The sequence below is a fragment of the Ovis aries genome, chromosome 5, assembly GCF_016772045.2.
Source record: "Ovis aries strain OAR_USU_Benz2616 breed Rambouillet chromosome 5, ARS-UI_Ramb_v3.0, whole genome shotgun sequence".
NCBI lineage: Eukaryota > Metazoa > Chordata > Mammalia > Artiodactyla > Bovidae > Ovis > Ovis aries.
The window spans coordinates 79,047,530-79,071,440 of NC_056058.1; the positions used below are offsets into that span (position 1 = coordinate 79,047,530).

Consider the following 23,911-nt stretch of genomic DNA (forward strand, 5'->3'; position numbering starts at 1 on the left):
TCTCCATCAGACATTACTGACACCCCAGTGGATAAGACACTCTTGATTAACACATCTTAATTCCAACTAGTATTAAACTAATTTAGCTCACAAAATGACATGCTTGTGCTGGCATATTCTGCTAATAAGCATAAATATGTAGTTTATTTTCCATACATCTTAGATATTCTATCATCAACAACACTTAACGCACATAAAATAACTGTAAAGTAAGATGTTTTTGGGGCAAGACTAATCCAATTCAGCACAGAGTTATTAGCAGGTTGATTCTTTGGATATAGATTTAGTCTAAGCATCCAAATTGCTCACTTCTATTATGGGCCTTTTAAAAAAGATGAGACAATTTCTCAAGCTTTCATTACCATATATTAGATACTGGTTTTTGGCAATGGGCTTGTCAATTATGAATGACGAAGCTTCCTCCAAGCTGCCTTCTGGTCTAATCAACTAACAAGTTTGAATACAATCTGTAAAAACATTAATAAACTGTTTTAGATCAATTTATATTCATAAATACACAAAGACACTTTTTTTTGGTGTCTGTGGGACAAGTAGCTGGAGTCCTATATAAGCTGAATTTGGCTCTGTGCTACCTCCTATCACTGACTCAAGTCACAAGGACAGATCAACCCACATTATATAGTTAAAAAAAATCACCATGGGTATGAAAATAAATATGTAAGATTTATAATTCAGGCTAAAGGATTAGGCTGACTCAAAAAAGATGCCAAAATAATAAGTTTTCAAAATTACTCTTAATTTTTCATTGAAGGATGCAAAAGTATTTCCCTCTTCCCCAGCATTTTCCCTATTTTATATTCATGCTTCCATCTAAAGTTCCAGATGACAGTGTTGGAGATAGACACTTTAATTTACCTAAACATACCATTAGGTTTAAAAAAAAAAAGTTACGTTGTTCTTATCCTTCTGATATCTTGATATGTTATGGAAGTTTCTACTGATTAAGCAGCAGTCTTTTCGAATTCACAAGCAGTAATAACATTTGCTATAGAAACCTGCCTATGGGCTTGGTCTCTGATACAAGCGGCAGATATATATATATACACACACACACACACACACACACACACACACACTTTCTTTAGAAATGAAATGTTATGCTTCATATCTGCTTGGTTACTTACCTGCAAACATGAAGTCTATTTAAAATTACTTATGTCCAAACTATATAGAATACTCTTTTCTACTGAACAGATTTTTACAGAAATTATTAATGCTCAAAAATGTCTGTTTTGAAACTAGAGCTTACTAATTTGACTAATGCCAAACATTATGAAAATAAGCAAGATGGGAGAATTCAAATTGAACCAAGTGAAGTGACCTCTTCAATTTAACGGATGCATTTTGAACCACGTGTGTTAAGCAGATACGGAATACATGTACAGAATAAAACTGAGAAGACAAATTTGAGTGGAGAAAATATTATTGATGTCAAAGTTATTTGTAATGTCAGATTATTTATAGAATATAGAAATGACAGAGAACCGGCAATAGTCACAGTTGAAGGTATCTTTAGTAAGTAATTCTGTTTTACTTTCTTGATAAGCATCCTTCTGTGTACAAAGAATATCTGATTACTCTATTCCCTAGCACTGTGTCTTTAAACTCAAGATTATACCTGATAGTTGGGTATAATAGATAGTATCTGGCAACAGCCAATACTCTCTGCTCACAGGTGCCAGCAGAGCTGTTTTCTTTGTCCCTCGGCAGGGATGGACAGTTTATCATAGCCAACACTCATTCGCAGCAGCATTTCTTTGACCTCCCCCAATTCCCCCTCCAGTTACCGCTTCATCTCTTACTTTCCCTTTAGAGCAAAACTCTTTGAAAGAGTTTGACACACTCGTTGCCTCCAATTTCTCTCTTCCTGCCACATACTGAATCCACTTTTATGCGACTGACACCCCCATCACTCCACTGAAACTGGCCTTATCATGGTCTCCAGTGACCACCTCATTAGGTCCAACCGTCAAGTGTAAGCCCTCAACTAATTTGAAGCATCGGAAGCATTTGACACAGCTGATCATTCCTTATTTCCCTGAAACATTTTTCTTCTTGGCTTCCAGGCTCCCACAGCGCCTGATTTTCTTCCTAACTCATGTGCGCCTCCTTCCCATTTTTCTTCCTGCTTACTCATCTTCTTGCCTTCTTCATATCAGAGCCTTGGGATGCTTCTCATCTCTCTCTACTCATTACCCTGGTGATGTCATCCAGGCTCACAGCTTTCAATATTATCCATATGCTAATAACTCCTGAAAGTCTCGAGCCCAAGCCTCAGGCATAAAACTCCAGATCTGATACCTTTGTTCTCTACTTGACATCTCTTGAATATCTAATAGTCACCTTAACCTTAACAAGTTCAAACTTAAGCTTCCGATATTCCTCTCATACTTCCTCTTGCAGTTTTACTTACATGAGTAAATGTCAGCTCCATTCTTCCAGCTGAACAGGTCAAGAACCTTGCAGTCACCCTTCATTTGTCTTTTCCTCTCACAACACATATCCAGACCGTTGCCAAGATCTGTTGGCTCTAACTCCAAAATATATCTAAAATCCAATCACTTCTCACCATGGTTACCACCTTTGAGCCATAATAACCTCTTGTTAAAATTTTGTCATGATATCCAAACTGGCCTCTCTGCTTCCATCATTCCCTGCAATAGACAAATCTCAGCATAGCAGCTAAGGAGACCCTGCTAAAACCCTCCACTCAGCAAAACCCCAAATGACCTACAAAGTTCTACTTGATGTGGCTGTCTACTGCCTACGATTTTGTGTATCTGTCTTCCCCACTGACACTCCACTATAGTTACTCAGGCATTTTAGCTGTCCCTGGATAAGGCCAGTCATGTGCTGAACTCAGGGACTTTACACTGGCTGCTCCCTAAGTCTACAACACTCCTTCAGACACTGGATTCTTGTTCCTGACTTCCTTCAGGTCTTCACTCAAATAGCATCTTCTTGTTGAGACCTTCTGTGGCCAATCCATCCAGAACTTCCTCTACATTGTCAGTTCTTTTCTGATTCATTTTTCTCTCTAGTCTTTATCACAATCTAACATGTCTTATATTTTTAAATATTTATCTTGTTTACTGACTGTCTCTCATAGTGGACTCTAAGTTGAGTGTGAGCAAGGGTTTCTATTTAGCTTGTTTATTACTGCAGTAACTCTAGTATGGGTAAGGGGGGGGGCAGTCAATATTTGATGCTGAATGTCATCAGCTATCTTACCCAGTTGTTCTCAATTTTAGCTTGTAAGACTCACTAATTAAAAAAAAAAAAAAAAAGAAGAACAAAAACCAAAGGACTTCCAGCACCACGGCCCCACCACCAAGAATTATGATATACTAGGAGGCACTGGTGACCCCCAGGACTCTTTGCCAGTGTTACACAGACCATGCTTGGAGAAACACTGTTCTTAGCCCTAACCCTTTAGATTTCTTACAGGCTGTCATGATCCTATTCATAAAGAACTGGAATGGGCCACTTATAGCTCACAGGCTAAATGTGGTCCACGGCTTGTTTTTGTAAGTAAGGTTTGATTGCAGCTGCTGCTGTTCAGTCACTAGGTCATGGACGGCTCTGCTACCACACGGGCCGCAGCACACCAGGCTTCCCTGTCCTTCACTGTAGCAGCGCTCTTCAGCCTACACAGTGTCTATGACTGTTGAGTAGTGTCACTTCCGAGCCTTCAACTCCTTAAATATTTACTACTGGGCATTTTATAGAAAACGTTCGTTGACTTCTGATATAGACAGAAGACACATTATTTCAGAACAATATCATCTAGTGATGTTATTTTAGCTTTTTTAGGGTGATTTTTTTTTTTTTTTTTTTGCCACACAACGCAGCATGTTAGTTCCCCATCTGGAATGGAATCCGTGCCCCCTACAGTGGGAGCATGGAGTCTTAACCACTGGACTGCCAGGGAAGTCCGATATGCTATTTTTTCAAAAAGCTGAAGGTATTCTAATGTATACTTAGGCCAAATCTATCCCACCTATATAGGGAACTTGCAATATATTTAATATTTGATTTATATTTGATGGGCTTCCCTTGTGGCTCAGCTGGTAAAGAACCCACCTGCAATGTGGGAGACCTGGGTTCAATCCCTGGGTTGGGATGATCCCCTGAGAAGGGAAAGGCTACCCACTCTAGTATTCTGGCCTAGAGAATTCCATGGGGTTGCAAAGAGTTGGACATGACTGAGTGACTTTCACCTTATGTTTAATAATTCATTTCTTGATCTTTAATTCCCCAAAGAATGGTGACCATTTTTGTTTTTGTTTCTATAACAAACATTAAACAAAACACTAAGATTCTGTTATAAATTGTCTTTGGATATTTGCTATACATTTTTTGTTTCCCAGGGACCTATAATAAAAATGGATGTATTCTGGGAAGAATTTTCAGTAGTAAGACATTGGTCTAGGATAGCCAGGTTAACTTTTTCATAAATAACTCATTTTGGCAAATAAACAAAAAAGTAAGCTTTCTAACAAGAAAGTATTTCATTCTGTTCTAACTGAAAAACCCAAGTGAAGACTCTGAACCCCTGGTACTCCCCTCTTTGCTTGTTGTCCATCTAGTCAAAATGTAGGGTCTTTAGTTTGAAACTAATTTTTTTTTTAAACTTAAGTTACTCAGGCTAAGTTTTAATTTGTTCTAAGAGTTGAGGCTGGAAAGACTACTACTAAAACTGTAGGAAAGCATTATCAAAGCCAGCAGCTGTCAGGCACCTTTATTTTTTTTAGGCTGCTTTTATCTTTATAGTAGAGAAAGATTTGTTCTGTTCTTGGTATTTAGAATCCTTGTTCTTTAAAGATTCAAAATTACATTTCTAAGAAAATGAAACTTTAGCTTTATTTCTTGAACTTTGGTAAATAACCTTCTCCACCTCTACTCTCCATATCCTGGTGTATTTAATTCTGAGAAATACTATACTTAATGACTGAATTTTAGACTATATATTAAATACACTTATAATGTTAAAAGTTATAGTTCAGTAAGTCAATTCAACTTGCGATATTCAGTAATCATTCAAATTAAGAAATGATACACTCCCTAATCTTTTGGTTTGTTACCTGAGGTCAAAGATGATATCTACGACTTCTGGAGAGAAGGAAAAAAGAGTTTCTCTTGGTTTAGAGTATTTCCTAAGACTAACTTCTGAAACAGACATAATCAGAAGGGATAAGAAGAAAGGCAAACCATTGGGAGAGAAGACAATTGAAAACTTAATAATAGAAGGGAACTATTTAAGTATATGTGTAAGTAAGGCATAGACACTAACTATATATTAAATAATAGGGTAAAACAAGTCCTCTGATAATAAAACAGTTATATTGTGAAAGTCTGAATATGAGGAGCAGAGCAGAGGAGTATGCTTAGTTATGAAGGTTTCCTGATAGCTCAGTTGGTAAAGAATCCGCCTGCAATGCAGGAGACCCTGGTTTGATTCCTGGGTCGGGAAGATCCTCTGGAGAAGGGATAGGCTACCCACTCCAGTATTCTTGGGCTTCCTTTGTGGCTCAGCTGGTAAAGAATCCACCTGCAATGAGGGAGACCTGGGTTTGATCCCTGGGCTGGGAAGATCCCCTGGAGATGGAAAAGGTTACCCACTCCAGCATTCTGGCGTGGAGAATTCCAGGGACTATACAGTCCACAAGGTTGCAAAAAGTTGGACACAACTGAGCAACTTTCACTTGTTATGTCCAGAAATAAGTCAAATATATATATACCTCCAGAAACATTTAATGTTGTAAAAATATTTCTTCCTATGTGTCCTTTTCAGTTGCAGTGTTAGATTAACTATTTTTCTCCTTTTTGACTCTTTTTCCTTTAAAATATTAAGAAATCATTATTACCCTGAGTTTTGTTCTTGTCTTTGGTGCTTTATAAATGTCATTTATACTGAGCTTTTTCTAGCCAATAACAGTACCATGGAGAAAAGGGGAGATTTATTTCTATTTGTTTGTACTTCTTATTATGTCAAAGCATTCGGTCAGCTTGCAACTGTGCAGTCTTGATAAAAATAGAACCTTCGGAAAATATACCCAAACAAGTAGAGACACTGGCAAACCACCACTAGATGGCAAAGCTGCTTTACCATTGCTGACACTCTGCCTGTAAACAGACTGTGACTTACAAACGTGCTGCAACACATTTTCTACCATATGAGAGTTTTGATCAATTTGGATTTTAAAATATGGATGGCCACCACAGTCTGAAACTAAATTACTTGGTATACTTTATCTTAAACAAGTATATATAATCTTATTCATGTCAAACAAAGCTTTACATTTATAATCCATCATCAATGTATTATTAGTTTTCAACAGTTTTCAGTAAAGATTACAGATCCAGTGACTAAGAAGATAGCAAATGGATCAAGATGAAAATTAAAGCACAATATGGTACACGGTAAAAATGAACAAAAGGTGACACAGAATTCAGAAGTAGATATTTACAAGTATATCCCACATTAGTTGTACACTCAAAGATACCTACATTAAACCTATTAAAAGGTTACATTGTGTTTTCATATTAAAGTTTTAGATGTACTTAAAGTGATACAAACAAGATGTAGTTTTCTTAAAAGTTTTCTTGTGGTAAGGGCAGAAAGGAGGAAATAAAGTATTTTTCACTCCCCAGATTTTTTTTTTGGTTGAAATCAGAAATGCTTTAATTAGTATGTTATAATAAATATGTTTAAATAACTGTAAAAAGTTATGTTTATAAATAAATGAATTTAAATAAGTACACGCAAGTTAAATAAGTATAAGTTATAATAAATTCACAAGAAAAGATTTCTTATTGCTCAAATCTAGAAAATTATAACACTTCTTAAGGTGACAGAGTTAACAGTCTATTTAAAAAAAAACATGAATGAGAACTTTGTTTATAAATGCATTTAACTAAACTATTTTACTATATACAAATGTGAAGAAAATCTAATTGGTTCAAGGATTAATGCTGCCTATTTGATAAAACTACAGAATCAAATTTCACCTGATTTTTAGTACGAATGCTACAAGAATAAATATATAGCAGACTGAAGCTTTTAATCCATGATTCAAATTTCTTAGCATACAGTGAACCCTGTGAATAATACTCTGGCACTGGGACAGGAGAGCCATAGTACAGATTTAGTTCAAAGGGCCTGTTACGTGTATTCATACCATGCCACAATACTGTATTTTCTTCCACCAAAACTGCCAAATGGCCACTTACACTATCTTCCCTCTAACCCTAGTAACAAGACTCCTCATCTTAAGAAAGTTATTCTAAAGTTATTTACCCTTTCTGTGGTAGGTCGCTCTGAGAATTTATAGTATTTCTTATACAAATTACTCCTTTGATAAAAGACTCCAAGTAAATGAATGTGCCTTACTTCAAATGGCTTCATTTTACTAAACTAACACCTTTGTTTGTATGTTCAGCTATACCCCTTGATTTTACTTAATTGAGCTCATACTCAACAATACAGGCACTTCCATTTCAATAAAAAATGACAGTTTAAGGGTTTAAGTCTGAACCATGTTGATTATCTGTCACTAACAGATGCTAATCTAGAGTCTGTCTTCCAGGATGGACTTATTAAATGTATAGGGAATTGACCATATTTATACTGGAGTCTAAGTTAACTGTATTCTTGGGCTCTAAAATCACTGCAGATGGTGACTGCAGTCATGAAATTAAAAGACGCTTGCTCCTTAGAAGAAAAGCTAGGAACAGCCTAGACAGCATATTAAAAAGCAGAGATATTACAGTGCTGACAAAGGTCCGTCTAGTCAAGACTATGGTTTTTCCAGTAGTCATGTATGGATGTGAGAGTTGGACCATAAAGAAAGCTGAGCACCAAAGAATTGATGCTTTTGAACTGTGGTGTTGGAGAAGACTCTTGAGAGTCCCTTGGACTGCGAGGAGATCCAACCAGTCCACCCTAAAGGAAATCAGTCCTGGGTGTTCATTGGAAGCACTGATGCTGAAGCTGAAACTCCAATACTTTGGCCACCTGATGCAAAGAACTGATTCACTGGAAAAGACCCTGATGCTGGGAAAGACTGAAGGCGGGAGGAGAAGGGGATGACAGAGGATGAGATGGTTGGATGGCATCACCGACTCAATGGACATGAGTTTTGAGTAAGCTCCAGGAGTTAGTGATGGACAGGGAAGCCTGATGTGCTGTAGTCCATGGGGTTGCAAAGTCGGACACTACTGAGCAAATGATATGAACTGATTATTCATGCTGCTGTTATGAATTCACAGATTTAGAGTCTGTAATAATTTCATTTGGTAATGTATTTGTCTATAGTTATAATGGAAAAGGGGAGCTTCCCGGGTGGCTCAGTGGTAAAGAATTTGCCTGCCAAGCAGGAGATGCGGGTTGGATCCCTCAGTCGGGAAGATCCCTTAGAGAAGGAAATGGCAATCCGCTCCAGTATTCTTGCCTGGGAAATCCCATGGACAGAGGAATCTGGCGGACTACAGTCCATTGGGTCACAAAAGTACTTCTTATGGTATGATCACATATTGAGTGAAACTCAGAATTGAAGATGGCGAAGCTTTATGCATTAATTCAATGCATAAAGTGTCGCCTTTCTTTACTTCCATTTATTCATTAAATTCTATTAGGCTCAATCCTTTCCTGGTCTTGTACCACTCCAACTGTTCCCAAATAAGCTTGGCACTTCCTCACTAAGAATGGGGATTCAAAACTATTTTCATTCTCTGCGTAATTCTAGGACGTCACTATCTCTATGGAGCTGGACTAAAAACTGGTATGTGGCCTTGAATTATCATTGTCTTGATGACATGTCTACTTACAGAAGGCAGCTACTCTCCATTAACAACAGGCATTGTGGCCAGAATCATGCTGAAGGACAGGAAAGTGATACTGATATTTAGGAAACAGACCCCGAGCCCATCATGATATGTACCAAAGACAACAAAAATGTTTGATGACTTGAGTTTCCCAGTATTTTAGAGAGGGATTTCTAGGGAGACTGAACATACTTAAGCCTCCTGAATAAGGAAAATGAGTATTTAAAGGATTAGCTGGAAAGGTCTCCCTGGATAAAAAGGGATGATGTTTATCATGCTCAAGCATATTTAAAACTTTTTGTACCTCCTATCTTTCCTAACTAGATAAAGACATGAAAGTTTTCCAAGGGTATAAAGTAGAAACCTCAGAATCATCTTCGATTTCTCCAAGTCCAACTTGTTTAATCAACTAATGCCTAGTGAACATAACTGTGTGTTGCTTCTTCCTCCCCAGTCTGCTGCTGTTGCTCCTAAATATTAACAGGTCCACAGAGCCTCTTTCTTGAGCTACTGTCACAGCCGTCCAGCTGGCCCCCTGCAATAGCCTCTCTCGTGGGTTCTGTTGTCTTCACTCTTCTTTTGAGTGTTGTTGTTTTGGAAGTTCAAGTATACATCCCTTTACTCTCTCATTCTATACTTCCTCCCTGAACAGTCAGCCTACACCTGCGGATTCAGGTCCTTGATATGATGACAATCCCACAACTTTTATCTGTAGTCTAGATCACTGTCTTGGCCTTCAAACCTTTATGCTCATTGGTCTATGGGATATCTTTAGTCGGAGGTCTCACCTCAAATTTTGTGGTCTCTATCATCAAATCTCATGTGGATTACTGTAACAGCCCTCCTAAACAGTCTCCCTACTTACAACACTGTCCCTCTGCAATCCTCGCTACATCCTATAACTGGAGTGATTTTTCAAAAAAATGCAAATAGGAACAGGCATCCTTCTAGCTTAAAACCCTTCAATAGCTTATCACTGCCTTTAAGATCAAGCTCAAACTCTTAACTAACCTATAAGGCCCCTCAAGGTTCCTTTGGAGCCTCACTGCTAGTCATTCTCTCTTTAGCTAATAATTAAGCTCCAATTTTTTGGAATTATTTGGTCTCTGCTTTCTTGTCTGGGTTTTCAGAATTTTTTTCCCTTCTTACCGGAATGTTCTTTTCATCTCTCCCTGCTTCCTTTGCCTAATCATCTTGAGATGCCAGCTTGGATTTATTTACTGTTTTGGCAATACTTTTCTGACAATGGTTCTCCCACGATTGAGTTTGGTGGCCTTCTGATTTGCTTAAACACACACTACTCATTTAATATAGCCATTTCTTTCTAAATTTGAATTGCCTTTTCTCTTTCTCATTTACCACAGTGTACATTTTTGAGGGCAGGGATTTTGTATACAACTATATCATAGGTGCTTAACAAAGCGTAAATCTGCCCTATAGTTTGAATTCTGGTCACTGCCCTTCTTAAAGATGTCCAACAGCCCCTACAAGCCTAGTGAATAAACACTCAAGTTCTTTACATGGCACACAAGGCCCTTTTCAAGATGCTAGAGTTTATCTTCCAATTTCATTTCCAGGAATTCTTGCCTGCCTCCCTCCTCTATTGTCCATTCATATTTCGCTGAACACTTCCGCATAGGTAATTCTGACGCTTCCATGCTTTTGCTTACATTTTTCCCACTTTATCTAGAGTATTGTTCCTCTGATTGTCTTCTTGGAAAACTTTTTCAAAACCACCTTTAGCTCTAGTTCAGGCAAACTTAATAGTTCTCGTCTCTAGGTCCACACAGAACTTTACTCTGTTCCAGCATATATCTTGCTATATTACAGTTATTTATTTTACATAATGACTCACTGGTTAGACAGTGAGCTTTAGGAAGGTACATATAAACACATTCATGTTTAGATGCCTGCCATAGTGCCTGACATCTACTGGGAGTCAAATGTTTATCTAATTGGATTAAAACAAAAATTAATTTTGTTTCAACTGCTCTTACCAAGACTTAGGCACAAGGCAGGTAAGGGAAGAATGGCTCATTCTACAAAATGTGAAAATGAAACTGTATAGGTTTATACATCTTTGCTTGACCCTAGGAAGAATTTGGCTTCTTTCCCAACTCATCCTTTTTTTTTTTTTTTTTTAAGTGCTTCTACTAGCTCTTGTAAGTAGGTAAACTCTTCTGATTTATTCCCTAACTCCAATCTATCCTTAGCATGAGGAAAGCACATAAAATGAGCTAGAAATATTTTATAAATAATGATCAACTATGAGCACTGGCTCAGAAGGTAAAGAATCTGCCTGCAATTCAGGAGGCCCAAGTTTGATCCCTGGGTTGGGAAGATAACCTGGACAAGGGAATGGCAACCCACTCCAGTATTCTTGCCTGGGAAATCCCATGGACAGATAGGCTGCGGTCCACAGGGTTCCAGAGAAGGACACGACTGAGCAACTAACACACACACACAAATGAACTTTAAACAGTAAAGTCAAGGGCAGAAGTTCAGAAAGTCTTGCTCTGAATCCCAGTCCTGTGACTTTCTGACTTTGTACAAACTGCTTATCATGCCTTGGTTTTTTTATTTGTGCAATAAGACTGATGATAAGACTTACTTTACTCTTAGGTTATTGTGAAGATTAGGAGTTTATATATGTGAAACATTTAGAACAAAAACATGGCATACAGTAAGCAGTTACTGTTAGGTTTTATTATCTTAAATAGTGATTAATTATATGTTCCTATATTTTAAGGTGCTTCAGTACAGAATGTGAGCTCTAAGACTTTGAATATCAATATAGAGTAGCCAGACAAATAAGCATATCCTAAAGGACTTTACATTTCAGAGTTAGTACTCAGTTCTAATTATGACTTTTTAATTCAACTGCTGTACTGTGGAAAATTACTTTTCTATTTTCACATTTATAAGTACATTGATCTACTCTGTAATGATGGTATGTATCAACAAATGATTTTCAAGAATCTTGAAAATACAAAATACAAAAGTGACAAAATAGTTTGTAAGTACCTGATGTAATTCCTTAACAATATCGCCTATTACATTAATTCCCATACTGCCTTCCACTTGCAGCTCTAACTCCTAACTTCTTCCTAATTTTCTCAAAGGGTGTTATAAAATTAACTATGTAGTTAAACTTCAGAATCTATGTTGGTTTGGGTTAGAAAACTGTCAGATTTAAATGTGGATGCCATAAAAGTAATGCAATTTAAAAAATCATTATCTTTTGCTAAAATAAATGTGCTTGTTGCAAATTTAAAATACTAACATATGCATTTTAAAATCTGATTTTATGTTATATAATGATATTGATAAAAATCTCAGTTTAAAAGCCACAAAAATGATTCTATAACAAAAATATTTTGTTATAGCCTATAATTTTGATAAATGAATAGGTTATGATTTAGCCATAGCGTGAAAGTTCAGCCAAATCTTGATTATCTTTGGTCTATGGAGATATGGATGGCTTACATAGTTAAAATCCATGTATTATTCTAAAACCTCATCCATTAGCCTTTTCTTCCACCAAATCTTCACCACATTAGCTTAATGGGCTAATTTGCACTTAAGCTACCTTTCTTACTTGAACAGTGAATGGCAAAATAAATACACGAACAGAAATTGGACAACAAATAAAACCTTGGAAGGAAGGGCTAATCTACATACTAAAACAGGTCTCTGAATAATCAAGAGTTGGCTGCACAGTATTATGTTTACTTTAAGGATTACAATAGCCTCATTCTCCTTTGTGTCTTCCAATAAAATTGAACAGGAGTTCCTATGCCTTAACAGTCCTAGTCAGAGTTGCTCTGAGTACCTGAAAGAACCCTGGTGGTACAGGGCCTACTGGCATGCCATCTCCTGGGGGAATGTTTCCTAGCACTGGACTGGGAGCTGCTGCAGCACTCTGCAAAGAATAAAGGAGAAACAAACCTAGATCATTACAGAGAAGGCACAAAACCAAAGACTGATGATAACAGACTGTAGGAAGGGAAGTTTTTCATTCCTGGGAACAAATATTGGTAATTTTTCCCACTCCAGAGGTAAACTAAGATATAGTAGTTACTTTGGTATATGACTAAGTTATTTGGTTTAAACAGATCTCTTTAAAACTTTTTAAAATTACAAACTATAATAAGATGCTATATTTGAGTGATATATAAAAGGCAATTAATATGATAAAATGATAGAAATTTAAATAAATGCTTTATTTTAAGGCAAAGACTTATGAAATGGCAACATCAACAACCAATAGGTAAATAAGTAACAAGTTTGAAAATGATGGTTGTACGAGATGGAAAAAGGAGCTCTGTTTAGATTAATTCTGTCTTTAGGTAGCAACACTCACTTTATTCACTTTCTAATATAAATGCTATAATTGGTAGCCAAAATAGCAAAAATAGGGTGGTGAGGATGAAAAAGTAATTAAGAGACTGAATAAGAGAAAGGAATTAGATTTGCACAGATTAGTCTCATATAAACAGATTATTAAAAAATCAGATTGAAAAATTCAAAGTCTACTTTACTTGCAAATTATTTCATGGAATCCTACAGCTTCATGAAATAGTAATATGAAAAACTTTGGGACAGGCTCTTTGTAATTGAGTCAAGGTTTCAGATTTAATTCTTACATAGAGCAGTAATACATACAACTATTTTACAACCATGGATTTCATCCCTCAGTCTGTTTAGATACATTACAAATCCTAAGAACAGTCAAGAAGGGATCAGAAATATGTAAAAGACAGATCAGTATGAATCCAACAGTTCTGTTATGAAAGTAACTCAAATCCAAGATCTACTGTATTTGTTATACTTTTCTCCCATCAGTTTATTCATTCATGCATTAAATTCCATGAGAAGATGTAATATCTCAGTCTATTTGCAGCATATATTTCCCAGTATATAAACTGATAAGATACTTAAGTATGTTTATTCTATAGTACTGGAAGTTATTATCAATCAAGGCCAATGATTTTGGTCTTTCCTGGGGAAACCTAGATTTAAACTTGGTTATCTAAAGTGTTTCCCTATGAATGCCAAAATTCTAAACTTCTGATAAAACACGTAGTATTAAAGGAGAAATAGTATTTCTTAGATATTAAGATTAAACATCAATCTATCCCATTTTAAACAAAAACATGCAATTTCAGTGTACATCAATACCTACCATTTGTCACATATTGTAATTTGCATTTTATATCAACACTCATGTTTTTTAAAAAAATTAAAGGCAAATTGCTTTCTCATTTTAACTAAACTTGTATAAATTTTCATATATAATATTAGAGTAAGAGAAAACTTTACCAAACATTTATCTTCTTTTAGTTAAATATATATGGTTACAGGCAGATCTAGGAAGAAAGATTTGATCTACATCTTTTGACAGTCAATTACTATAATGGGGAAGTTGCTCTTAGTACTAAAAGTTAGATAGAGGGTGTCACTATTGTTCTAATTAATTGTAGAACAGTAACCTTTTCCTGTAAGAAAAAACTTACTTAAAAGAGACAAGTTTGTAAACCACACTCACCTTTGCTTTTACAGAAACGTACGCTACTACGTTGAGCAGGTTTACAAGAAAAAAACAGAATTTAGTGAATTGCTGCAACTGCTTAGTGCTGTACAAATATGCTATTTCTCTTGTAATTCTTTAGCAAGTATACTGGGGTTTAGGTGGCTCAGTGGTATACAGAATCTGCCTGCCAATGCAGGAGCCGCAGGAGACACAGGTTCGATCCCTGGGTTGGGAAGATCCCCTGGAGGAGGAAATGGCAACCCACTCCAGTATTTTTGCCTGGGAAATCCCATGGACAGAGTAATCTGGTGGGCCACAGTCTACGGTGTTGCAAAGAACTGGACATGACTGAGCATAGCATAGGACTGTAAGTATATTAAAAAAGCTTTTGCCTATCTAAAGGGAAAAATATTTGTTTGTATCGAAACTAAAACTTAACAAATAAAGATGTTAGGTTGTCATTGGCTCCTGTTTTTTTTTTCTCTTTTCCGGGGATCGGGGGGGGGGGGTGCGGATCACATTGTTAAAAGGTATAAAATATACTAGCTTTTTATTCAAAGTTCTTCACTGTATATGTTTTGTAAGGGCTTTTTTTCAGCTATTATTTAAAAATGAAACAAATGATATAGATGAAGATTTAAGTTAAATCTGAAATACCTTTTTAATTTTAATTTTATGACTTCAAAATTATTTAATAAATTCAATCAAAATATATCTTGCCAAGACACTCTTATCAAGCTCTACAACATAATAGCTGATGCAACAGAAAAAAAAAAAAATCCTTGCCTTTTTGGAATTAACATTCTAGTGAGGGGGGAAAAACACAATTAGTGCTATGGAGAAAAAGAAAACAAGAAATAAGAGAGTTCCCAGTTAAGAGGGTAGGAATTATAATTTTAAATAGAATAGTCAGAAATGAATGAATCAACCAAACAAATGGATCAAATTATGGTGACTGATTTAAATATGCTGTAGTTGAGATCACCTTCCTACATTTTAAAGATGTCTTCCATACTTATATTTTGCACCTATTCCTTCACAGTGTCATGAGAATTATTAGAAAATTTTTCTTTCATAATAATCATACTGTGGCCATAACAATAGAGAGGTCTTGAAAATAGGTTTGCAGCCACATTCTAGTATAGAGCATGATGCTTTAGTTTTCTGGTGTAATAGCAACTTCTAGACTTGGCCTAAGGACACAAATCGAACTGAACGGAATACTAGTAATTATCAAGTTTATTTACCCAGTACAAAGCACTAGTGTAGAGCATTTCAGTCCACACTTCACTTTGTGGATCACAGTTGTGAGCTGAATTATCCGTCCATTCTTCTGGGATTTACTGACAAGGGATAATTGCTCCCTTTGTTGTTCTGTGTGGACTCAAGCTTAGAGGACGATTTGGTACACCACGGTAATCAATAACAAATACTAGTCTGAAAATCAACACTAAAAAGACGCACTAAATGTTACTCTAAGCACTGGAAAACAGTGTATTTTTCAAACTACCTAAATTGCTCATTTATATACAGTAGCAATATAAGTAATATTAAAACATGCTTTGAAACTGTAAGCCACGGAAGAATCAGGTTTTAGGGATTAAAGCTTTATGTAGAAGGGCGAAATACTGCATTTCTTGGGTTTCATGGCTGAATTTCTGAGACTTGTTTCAAGTTTACTTCCAACTCATGAGACAAATTTATCTCATGACTGGAGGATCCACAAAAATTTTGTTGGTTCTAACTCATAAAGTATGTATTATTCTGGGGGGGGCGGTGGGTTGTGACTGAATTACAAAAGGAGAACAAATAATTTAATTATACTAAGAGCTACTACAAAGCATTAGCTTCACTGGATTTGTGTGAATTCCCATTAGAATACCATGGAAAATCCTTTATATATAATATATCCACAATTATTTAGGGTTGACTTTTTATGTTCTCTCTCCTGTGAAAAAGAAAGACATAAATAATATGATTTTAAAATATTTCTTCTAATTAAGTGAATATTTTTGGAGCAAATGTAAAAATATTAATTACCATTAAAAACATTTTTCTTTTTACTGGTTTAATTTATATGATTTTAATATATGCTTTCAGATTTGTATTTTCTAACTGCTCTTAAATTAACTTTGCCACATGACTTGAATTTCAATGCTTTTTTTGAAAGTAAAAATTTTAATTTAAAAAATATTTTCCTAAATCACTATCTTTACTTACTTTTTATAAATACAATATATTAAATTTGATACTTTCAAGTGAAATAAATTATGGAACAATTATTTGCTTTCCCAGGGAAAATATTACAATGAACTTTAAAGAGTCACCACAAAATGAGTCTTCATGTTGCTATATATTTAAGTCTCCTTTCCTCGACTTTGTGTTTTCATATCTTTCTGCCTTGTAACAAGGCACAAGTCAACCTATGCTCCTTCCTCATGTTATTAACTTTTCCCTTGTATATGTGTCTAGCACCATTTCCCATTTTCTCTTCAATGCTATCATATAACTGAATTTTAATACTATTTTCATTCTCTAATTCTCTATTTCTGAATGTAAAGAACAGTGAGGTATGCTGTTATTTTATATGTTCCTTTTTTTAACAATCTAAAATAAAAGCTAGAAGAGTTCTTATTTTAACCTTAGTTATTATCACTAGTAGCCTCCGGTAGAAAAAAAAAAAAGTTGTATATACTTTTGTAAGAAAGTTTCAAAACAACAGGCATAAAATAAAATTTTGCTTAAAATTAAAACTAGGATGCAGTCGATTATAAAATACACAGTAAGTAACTAACAGTTTTAGTTACTAAGGTTGGGATAGAACCACCTGCCTAGGAATAAACTGGGAATCAAGACATAAAATCTACATTTGGTAGAAAAGGAAAATGATCTTTAAAGTATATGTAAAATTGTGAAGGTAATAACAGAAACTAAAATAGTGATACACTTATTGGAAATAGGAAGAAATGAGTAGGAACAGACCTGGCAGAGTATTGGTATTTACTCTTAAGACATTTGTGCTATTTTTAAGGCAGATACAAGTATTGTTTTGAGAAACATTTAAAATGTTGATTCAGTAGACTCCCTTATCTATGGGGAATAGATTCCAAGACCTTCACTGGATGCCTGAAACTGCAGATAGTACTGAACCCTGTATATGTTTTTTCCTATACATATATAATTATGATAAAGTTTAATTTATAAATTAGGCACAGTAAGAGATGAACAATAACTAAAAATAACATGATTATAACAAGATACTGTGATGAAAGTTCTATGAATGTGGTCTCTCTCCTTTCCTTCCTCACTTCTGGCAGTGGCTTTTTCATCAACAGATGCAGCTTTTTCATAATTTTTATATTATTTGATCTAAACCTATTCCTGCATCTGTGTAACCATCCCTTACTGGCAGAAAATGGCTTGATATCACCTGGTTCAGAGGATCTCTCGCTGAAGTCTTGTTCATGTCTCCCAGCCACAAGTGTTATTATGCCTTTTCTACATTAACCAAGTGCTCATCATGCTCTGTGGCCATAACGTTTGCAGTCTGAGGTGTGAAAACCAGCAGAGATGTCTTTTTTCCTTTGTCACAATTTCATAGAAGACTTGTTCTTAGCAAAGATCTTAGCAACCTCAGCATACGATTGCTTTTCTTTCCTTATTAAGTCTAGAACTTTCAACTTTTCACTTAAAGGAAGCCTTTTCCAACTTCTTCTGGTGTATCTGAATTGCCCACATCACTACTGTTGTGCTTTGGACTATTAATAAGCAAAGTAAGGGTCACATGAACACAAGCTCTGTGATACCATGAGAGTGGATTTGATAACCCAGACAGCTGCTGACCGATCAATGGGTGGGTTAAGCTGGACAAAGGGATGATTCATGTCCTAGACAGGATGATGCAGGACAGGGTGAGACTTCATCCCACTACTCACAATAGTGTACATTTTAAAACTTATGAACTGCTTATTTCTGAATCTTTGATTTTTTTCAGATCCTAGTTGTCTGTGAAAAACAAAAATTGCAGAAATCAAAACCATGGTTAAGCATGGCTCTGTAGTAGTTTTTCTGTCTTCATAATTTTAATGCAGAGCACAGTTAAATACTTCGGCTATTGGTTGAAGACATGTTCTTTACCATACTAAGAAATATTTCTATGCCTAGTATTTTTTAAATACTTTTCAAAGATCAGGAATAATAAGAGACACATTGCCTTTTCATATTTGATTGGTATTATTTAGTTTTTCTTTTGGGAAGCGTGATATAAGTACTATATATTGACAGTTTTCTTAAACCATCATTGTATTTGAGATAAGCTATGCTTGATCATTATGGATGATCCTTTTAATAGGCTAATAATTTTATTAGCTAAAATATTTTATTTAGGATTTTCATATCTATTTTCTAAATGAGACAGGTTTAGAAAATTCCTTGCTAGATTATATTTTCAAATTTAAGCATTAGGATTATTCTGCTTCCTTAAAATGGAGTGGATGGCAAACTCTTTTGCAATGCTCTGAAGAAATTTACATAATGTGGTGTTTATCTACTTTGTGAAGTTAAAAAATATGCAGTGATAAAACTGCCTGAATACAAAGGCAATTTTGGAAGTAATTATGGTCCTTATTATTTTTTATAATTTTTACCTTATTTACTTCAATTCTGTTCATTTATCCTTTTCCCAGAAAAGTTCATTTCTTTGGGACTTTTTGTTTATTCATATACACACTACTCTCATATGTTTTACAAAGGTCCTCTGTAGCAGCTGTGAGAGCCTGCAGGTAGACCACCACCATCTGTCCAGAGAACAGCAGCCAGGGACCACAACCCAGCTACGTGATGCTGCTCAGTATCCGTTGCTCTCACCAAGAATTAAGCTCTTACTAATGTGAGCAGAAGGGGTACACATCATTTTCTGGATGCCTCCTCCTGCAGCTGCTGCTGCTGCTAAGTCGCTTCGGTCGTGTCTGACTCTGTGCGACCCCATAGACGGCCTCCTACCAGGCTCCGCCATCCCTGGGATTCTCCAGGCAAGAGTACTGGAGTGGGTTGCCATTGCCTTCTCCTACCTACTTTTAATTGCAGATCCAATTTCTGTCATGCCTATAAGACCAATGACCTGAACAATGGCGCAAGACTTGCCAGCCTTAGTCTCTGGATGACTCGGGAGCACAGCCTGCCTACCTGCTCTGGCCTGCCTTCCTGAACCGTTGGTCCTTAACAGAGGCTGACTTGCTTTCTCCTAAACTGAATTAGTGTTGTCATCATTGTCATCATTATCTTTGCCAGGAATTGTTCTATTAATTCACCTTTTTTTCCTATTTAATATATTTTATTCTTTAAAATTTTTTTCTACTTTCCTTTGTTTAAAAAAGGTTTTATTTTCAAACTTTTTAATAAATTAGTAAATATTTTCTCTTTTTTAAAAAGATAATAATATGAAACTGTAAATTTGGCTCTGAATTTATCCTTGATTGCATCTGCAAGCTCTGATGGTGGTATTCATGGCTTTTTCCCTAGATCATCCAATAAATACAATTTTAATTTTCCAAAGAGTTACTGGATATAACTGGAAACCAAAATTATACTGATTAGATGATTTAGAAAAAAATGAGAACACTATTATCAAACTTTGTACATGTAACCAAAGATATACTTTAATTTACAAATGGATGGAGGTTTTATTTTCATTTTTAGTTTCCAGTTTCCCAATTGTGCCCAGGTAAGACATACCATGAGCTCCCCAGGTGGTGCCAGTGGTAAAGAACCTGCCTGCTAATGCAAGAGATATAAGAGATGCAGGTTCCATCCCTGAGTCAGGAAGATCCCTGGAGGAGGGCATGGCAACCCTCTCCAGTATTCCCGCCTGGAGAATCCCCATGGACAGAGGACCCTGGTGAGCTGCAGTCCATAGGGTCACACTGAGTCAGACATGACTGAAGTGACTTAGCATGCACGCAAGATACACAACTTCTGTATTTAGGAACTTTTGAATAATTTTTATATGGCCTAATCAAGGATCAATTTTCATAATATTCCAGGAATACTTAATAAAATATCTGTTTTCTTGGTCTACATTTTTATCCATTTGCCAAATACCTTTATATTGTCCCTAATTTTTGTCCTCTTGCTCTTTCAAATATATATATAATATCCTACAACTGCTGCTTGTCCATTTAACTTTTCTTTTTCATGTTTAATAATCACTGCCTTGAATCTATTTGTCATAAAATTAATATTTCAAGGTCAGCTTTTTGTGTGCTCATATATCAAATCACCTCCCATCCATTTATTTTAAAACTTTACGCTGTATTTTGTTTAACTGTTCCACCTGTCAGCAGAAAAGACCTCTAATATGCATCTAATGAGATGTCCTTTAAAGCTAGAAAGAAGAAACTTTTCTCCATCTTAAGCTTTAAAGGTATTAACGTTAATACAAACAATACTGTTTACCTTTCTTTATGAAAAATGAAGGTGGCTTTCTCTTATTCTATATCACCCTCTCTATTTCTTAACCCTTATTATAAACACCTAGAGTTTTAGGTATAAATTTTTGTCTTAATCACCTCTTCTTTCAGTAATAATTTTTACCTCTACATTCAGTTTTATAATCAGTTTTATACTTTCAGCATAAAAAAACCTCCAATTTTGTCTAGTTTTTTCCCTTTCAGCTTAAAATAACATAACTGTGCTCCTCATATGAGTTGCAATTTGCATACATTTCTTAGTTGGCTAGAGGATGTATGAATACCATTTTCCAAATCCTTATATGTGCAAATGTCTTTTTTAACTCACATCAAAACTACAGATATCACTGTACCACTGTTGTCTGGTATTAATGTTGCTGAGAAGTCTGATGCCATCTGATTTTTGTTCCTTGGGATGTAAACTGTTATTCTCTTCTAAAGATATGATGGATGTTTTCTTGATATTTATAACTACCAGTGTTTCGATTCCATAGGTATTGATCTCTAAATTTCTTGTCTAGTGAGATGTGAACCTTTTCAATGATTGTATCTGGGTTATTTTTTTCTAATTACAAAAGTTGAGGGGAAATTTTTTTCAGTTAATAGATGTAAAGGAAAGACCTGGCAAACCTTGCGAATGTTTTTAGCATCTAAGTATATAGTTATGATATTTTTGATAACTTTGGAAATATGCTTAGGAATCTTGCTAGGACAGGATTTTAACAAGTTAATAGTGCCATGGAAGGGCTTCCCTGATGGCTCAGTGATAAAGAATCTGCCTGCCAAAGCAGGAGATGTGGGTTTGATCCCTGGGTCAGGAAGATCCCCTGGAGGAGGAAATGACAATCCACTCCAGTATTCTTGCCTGGGAAATCCCATGGACAGAGAAGCCTGATGGGCAACAGTTCATGGGGTCACAAAAGATTCGGACATGACTTAGCAACTGAACAACAATAGTGGCATGGAAAACTGGCCAGTACACTTGTAGAAAGCACTTCGCATGCATACCACCATGTGCTATAAAAAGTAATAAATGTTGATTAAGTGATCTTTCTTTTCAGATACTATCCAGTATAAATTTTGAAGTATGAGAAAAACAGTGTGCATTAAACATGTTCACTGTCATATATTTATAGTAAGAAATAGTCAAATTTAATAATAATATAATACCTCTATAAATTGCAGTACAAATAAGTGACAGAACATGTTTCAACCATCAAAAATCACAGTTACAAATGGAATTATTTGGGAAAAAGGAGTTTATTTATGATATGAAAAAGGAAGTGTTAGTCACTCAGTCGTGTCTGATTCTTTGAGACCCATGGACTGTAGCCCACCAGGCTCCTCTGTCCATGGAATTCTCCAGGCAAGAGTACTGGAGTGGGTTGCCATTTCCTTCTCCAGGGAATCTTCCTGGCCCGGAGATCAAACTGGGTCTCCTGATTCTTTACCATTTGAGCCATCAGGGAAGGTCTTATTTATGATGTAGTGCTATTTAAAACATTCCAAATACAGAATTGGGTGTGTGATTATAATTATGAAAATGGTAAACAATTATCTATCAAAGACAGTAGATACTAAAAATTAAGTGTTAGAATGTTGTAACTGATAAACTGTTCACACACTTTCTGAAATTCCATGTTTCTGTTTGTAATATAAATAAAAATTACTATAGGTTAAAAATACACACTGCCAGTTTTGTCGATAGCTATAAAAACAAGACCAAATGCTATTAATAACGTAAGACAAACCTAATCCCTAATTTTAAGTTTAAATAAAATGCAGACATTTCTAATTTAAAAAGGACCTCTTATTTCAATAACATATGAAACACTTAATTTTCAGACTGTGACGAACCAGTTTTTCTGTTTTGGAAAGTTAGATCCCAGAAACAATCTAAAAATCACTTTCATTATTGCCAGGCATTAGTTTGCTCTGTCTTCACTTTCATTTTTAGTGTCACGTGCTTTCTACCCTAGTCCACTCCACTCAGTTCCCCCTAAAGAGTCTAGAGAACCAGTATCATTGACTACTTGTTTTAAAAATATTTTATAGGTAGTTTTCACAAAACTTAATTATCCCGGGTATAATACTCAAACCCTTTAGGCTTCCAAAAGAGGGCAAGACCCAGAAATAACATTAAAAACAAAATCAGAAGTAGTTCCTGAGTACTCAGAAACACAGAATGTAAAAGAATTGATCTAAACATTACAGCTAACGTTTGCCATGTGGAAGAAAAAAAGTGCTTTGATTTGGCTGGTAATTTCTACAAAATGCTACCTTTTTCACACGAAAGGCAAGAAGCATGGGAAATATGATAGGCAATAGAAGGGAAGCAGTGAGTGATGCTAAAATATGTTTTAAGTGCAAGAGAAATGCAAAAGGACTGATCAACACAATGGTGATTTCATTCCTAAAGAATACTTTAGCTGCCAGACTTTGATTTAGTTGTTAATTTTCAAAATAGCAGAAACCATCATATTTCATAGTTCAGAAATCAGCTTCCTTAAATTCTCTATTCAACTTTAATCAGAGAAGGTAGATTATAAGAAAAATGGCTGAAAAATTGGGAGATTTAGTTGGGTGAGGGGTATTGAGTATTCACTGTATTATTTCTAAACTCTCCCTTTATGTTTGAAATTTTCAAAATAACATGTAGAAAAAATATGAAAACCTGAAATAAGCTAATGAAGTTAGGCTGCAGTAATGTAAAATAATTCAGCTTAAACATGTGGTAAGACTGTACTTCCCAAGATAAATTGAGGGAACTCTACTTGAACTGCACCACCACATGAACTATTCTCTACTTCCATATTTTCAATAACTTTATAAAGGAAAAAAAAGAAAAAGAGTGGACATAAAGAATCTGCCTTGAGACAATTTAGTTCCAGGTGATATCTTCGCATCCATACATGCAACCCAAATATTAGGTACCTACTATGTGCCTGGAGCTGATCTAAGTTGCACAGATTCATTTTGATCACAAAGAATTTTGAACCTAGTATGATGATACTGCTTGAAATTATGAGTTATGATGAAAACTCAAATAGCATATAAAATTTTC

General features: G+C 35.5%; 1 protein-coding gene across 10 annotated transcripts in view; it reads right to left on the reverse strand.

Moving 5' to 3' along the window:
- The window catches only part of SSBP2 (single stranded DNA binding protein 2), a 312,716-nt gene that overhangs the window by 80,758 nt on the left and 208,047 nt on the right, over positions 1–23,911 (reverse strand). For 5 of the 10 annotated variants that reach the window (XM_027970492.3, XM_042250726.2, XM_060415979.1 and 2 more), the window contains exon 5: positions 12,680–12,769. The exons of the other annotated variants lie outside the window; for them this stretch is intronic. In XM_027970492.3, coding sequence (XP_027826293.1) covers positions 12,680–12,769 — 90 coding nt within the window. The remainder of the gene's footprint in view (positions 1–12,679; positions 12,770–23,911) is intronic. 10 annotated transcript variants of the gene reach the window in all.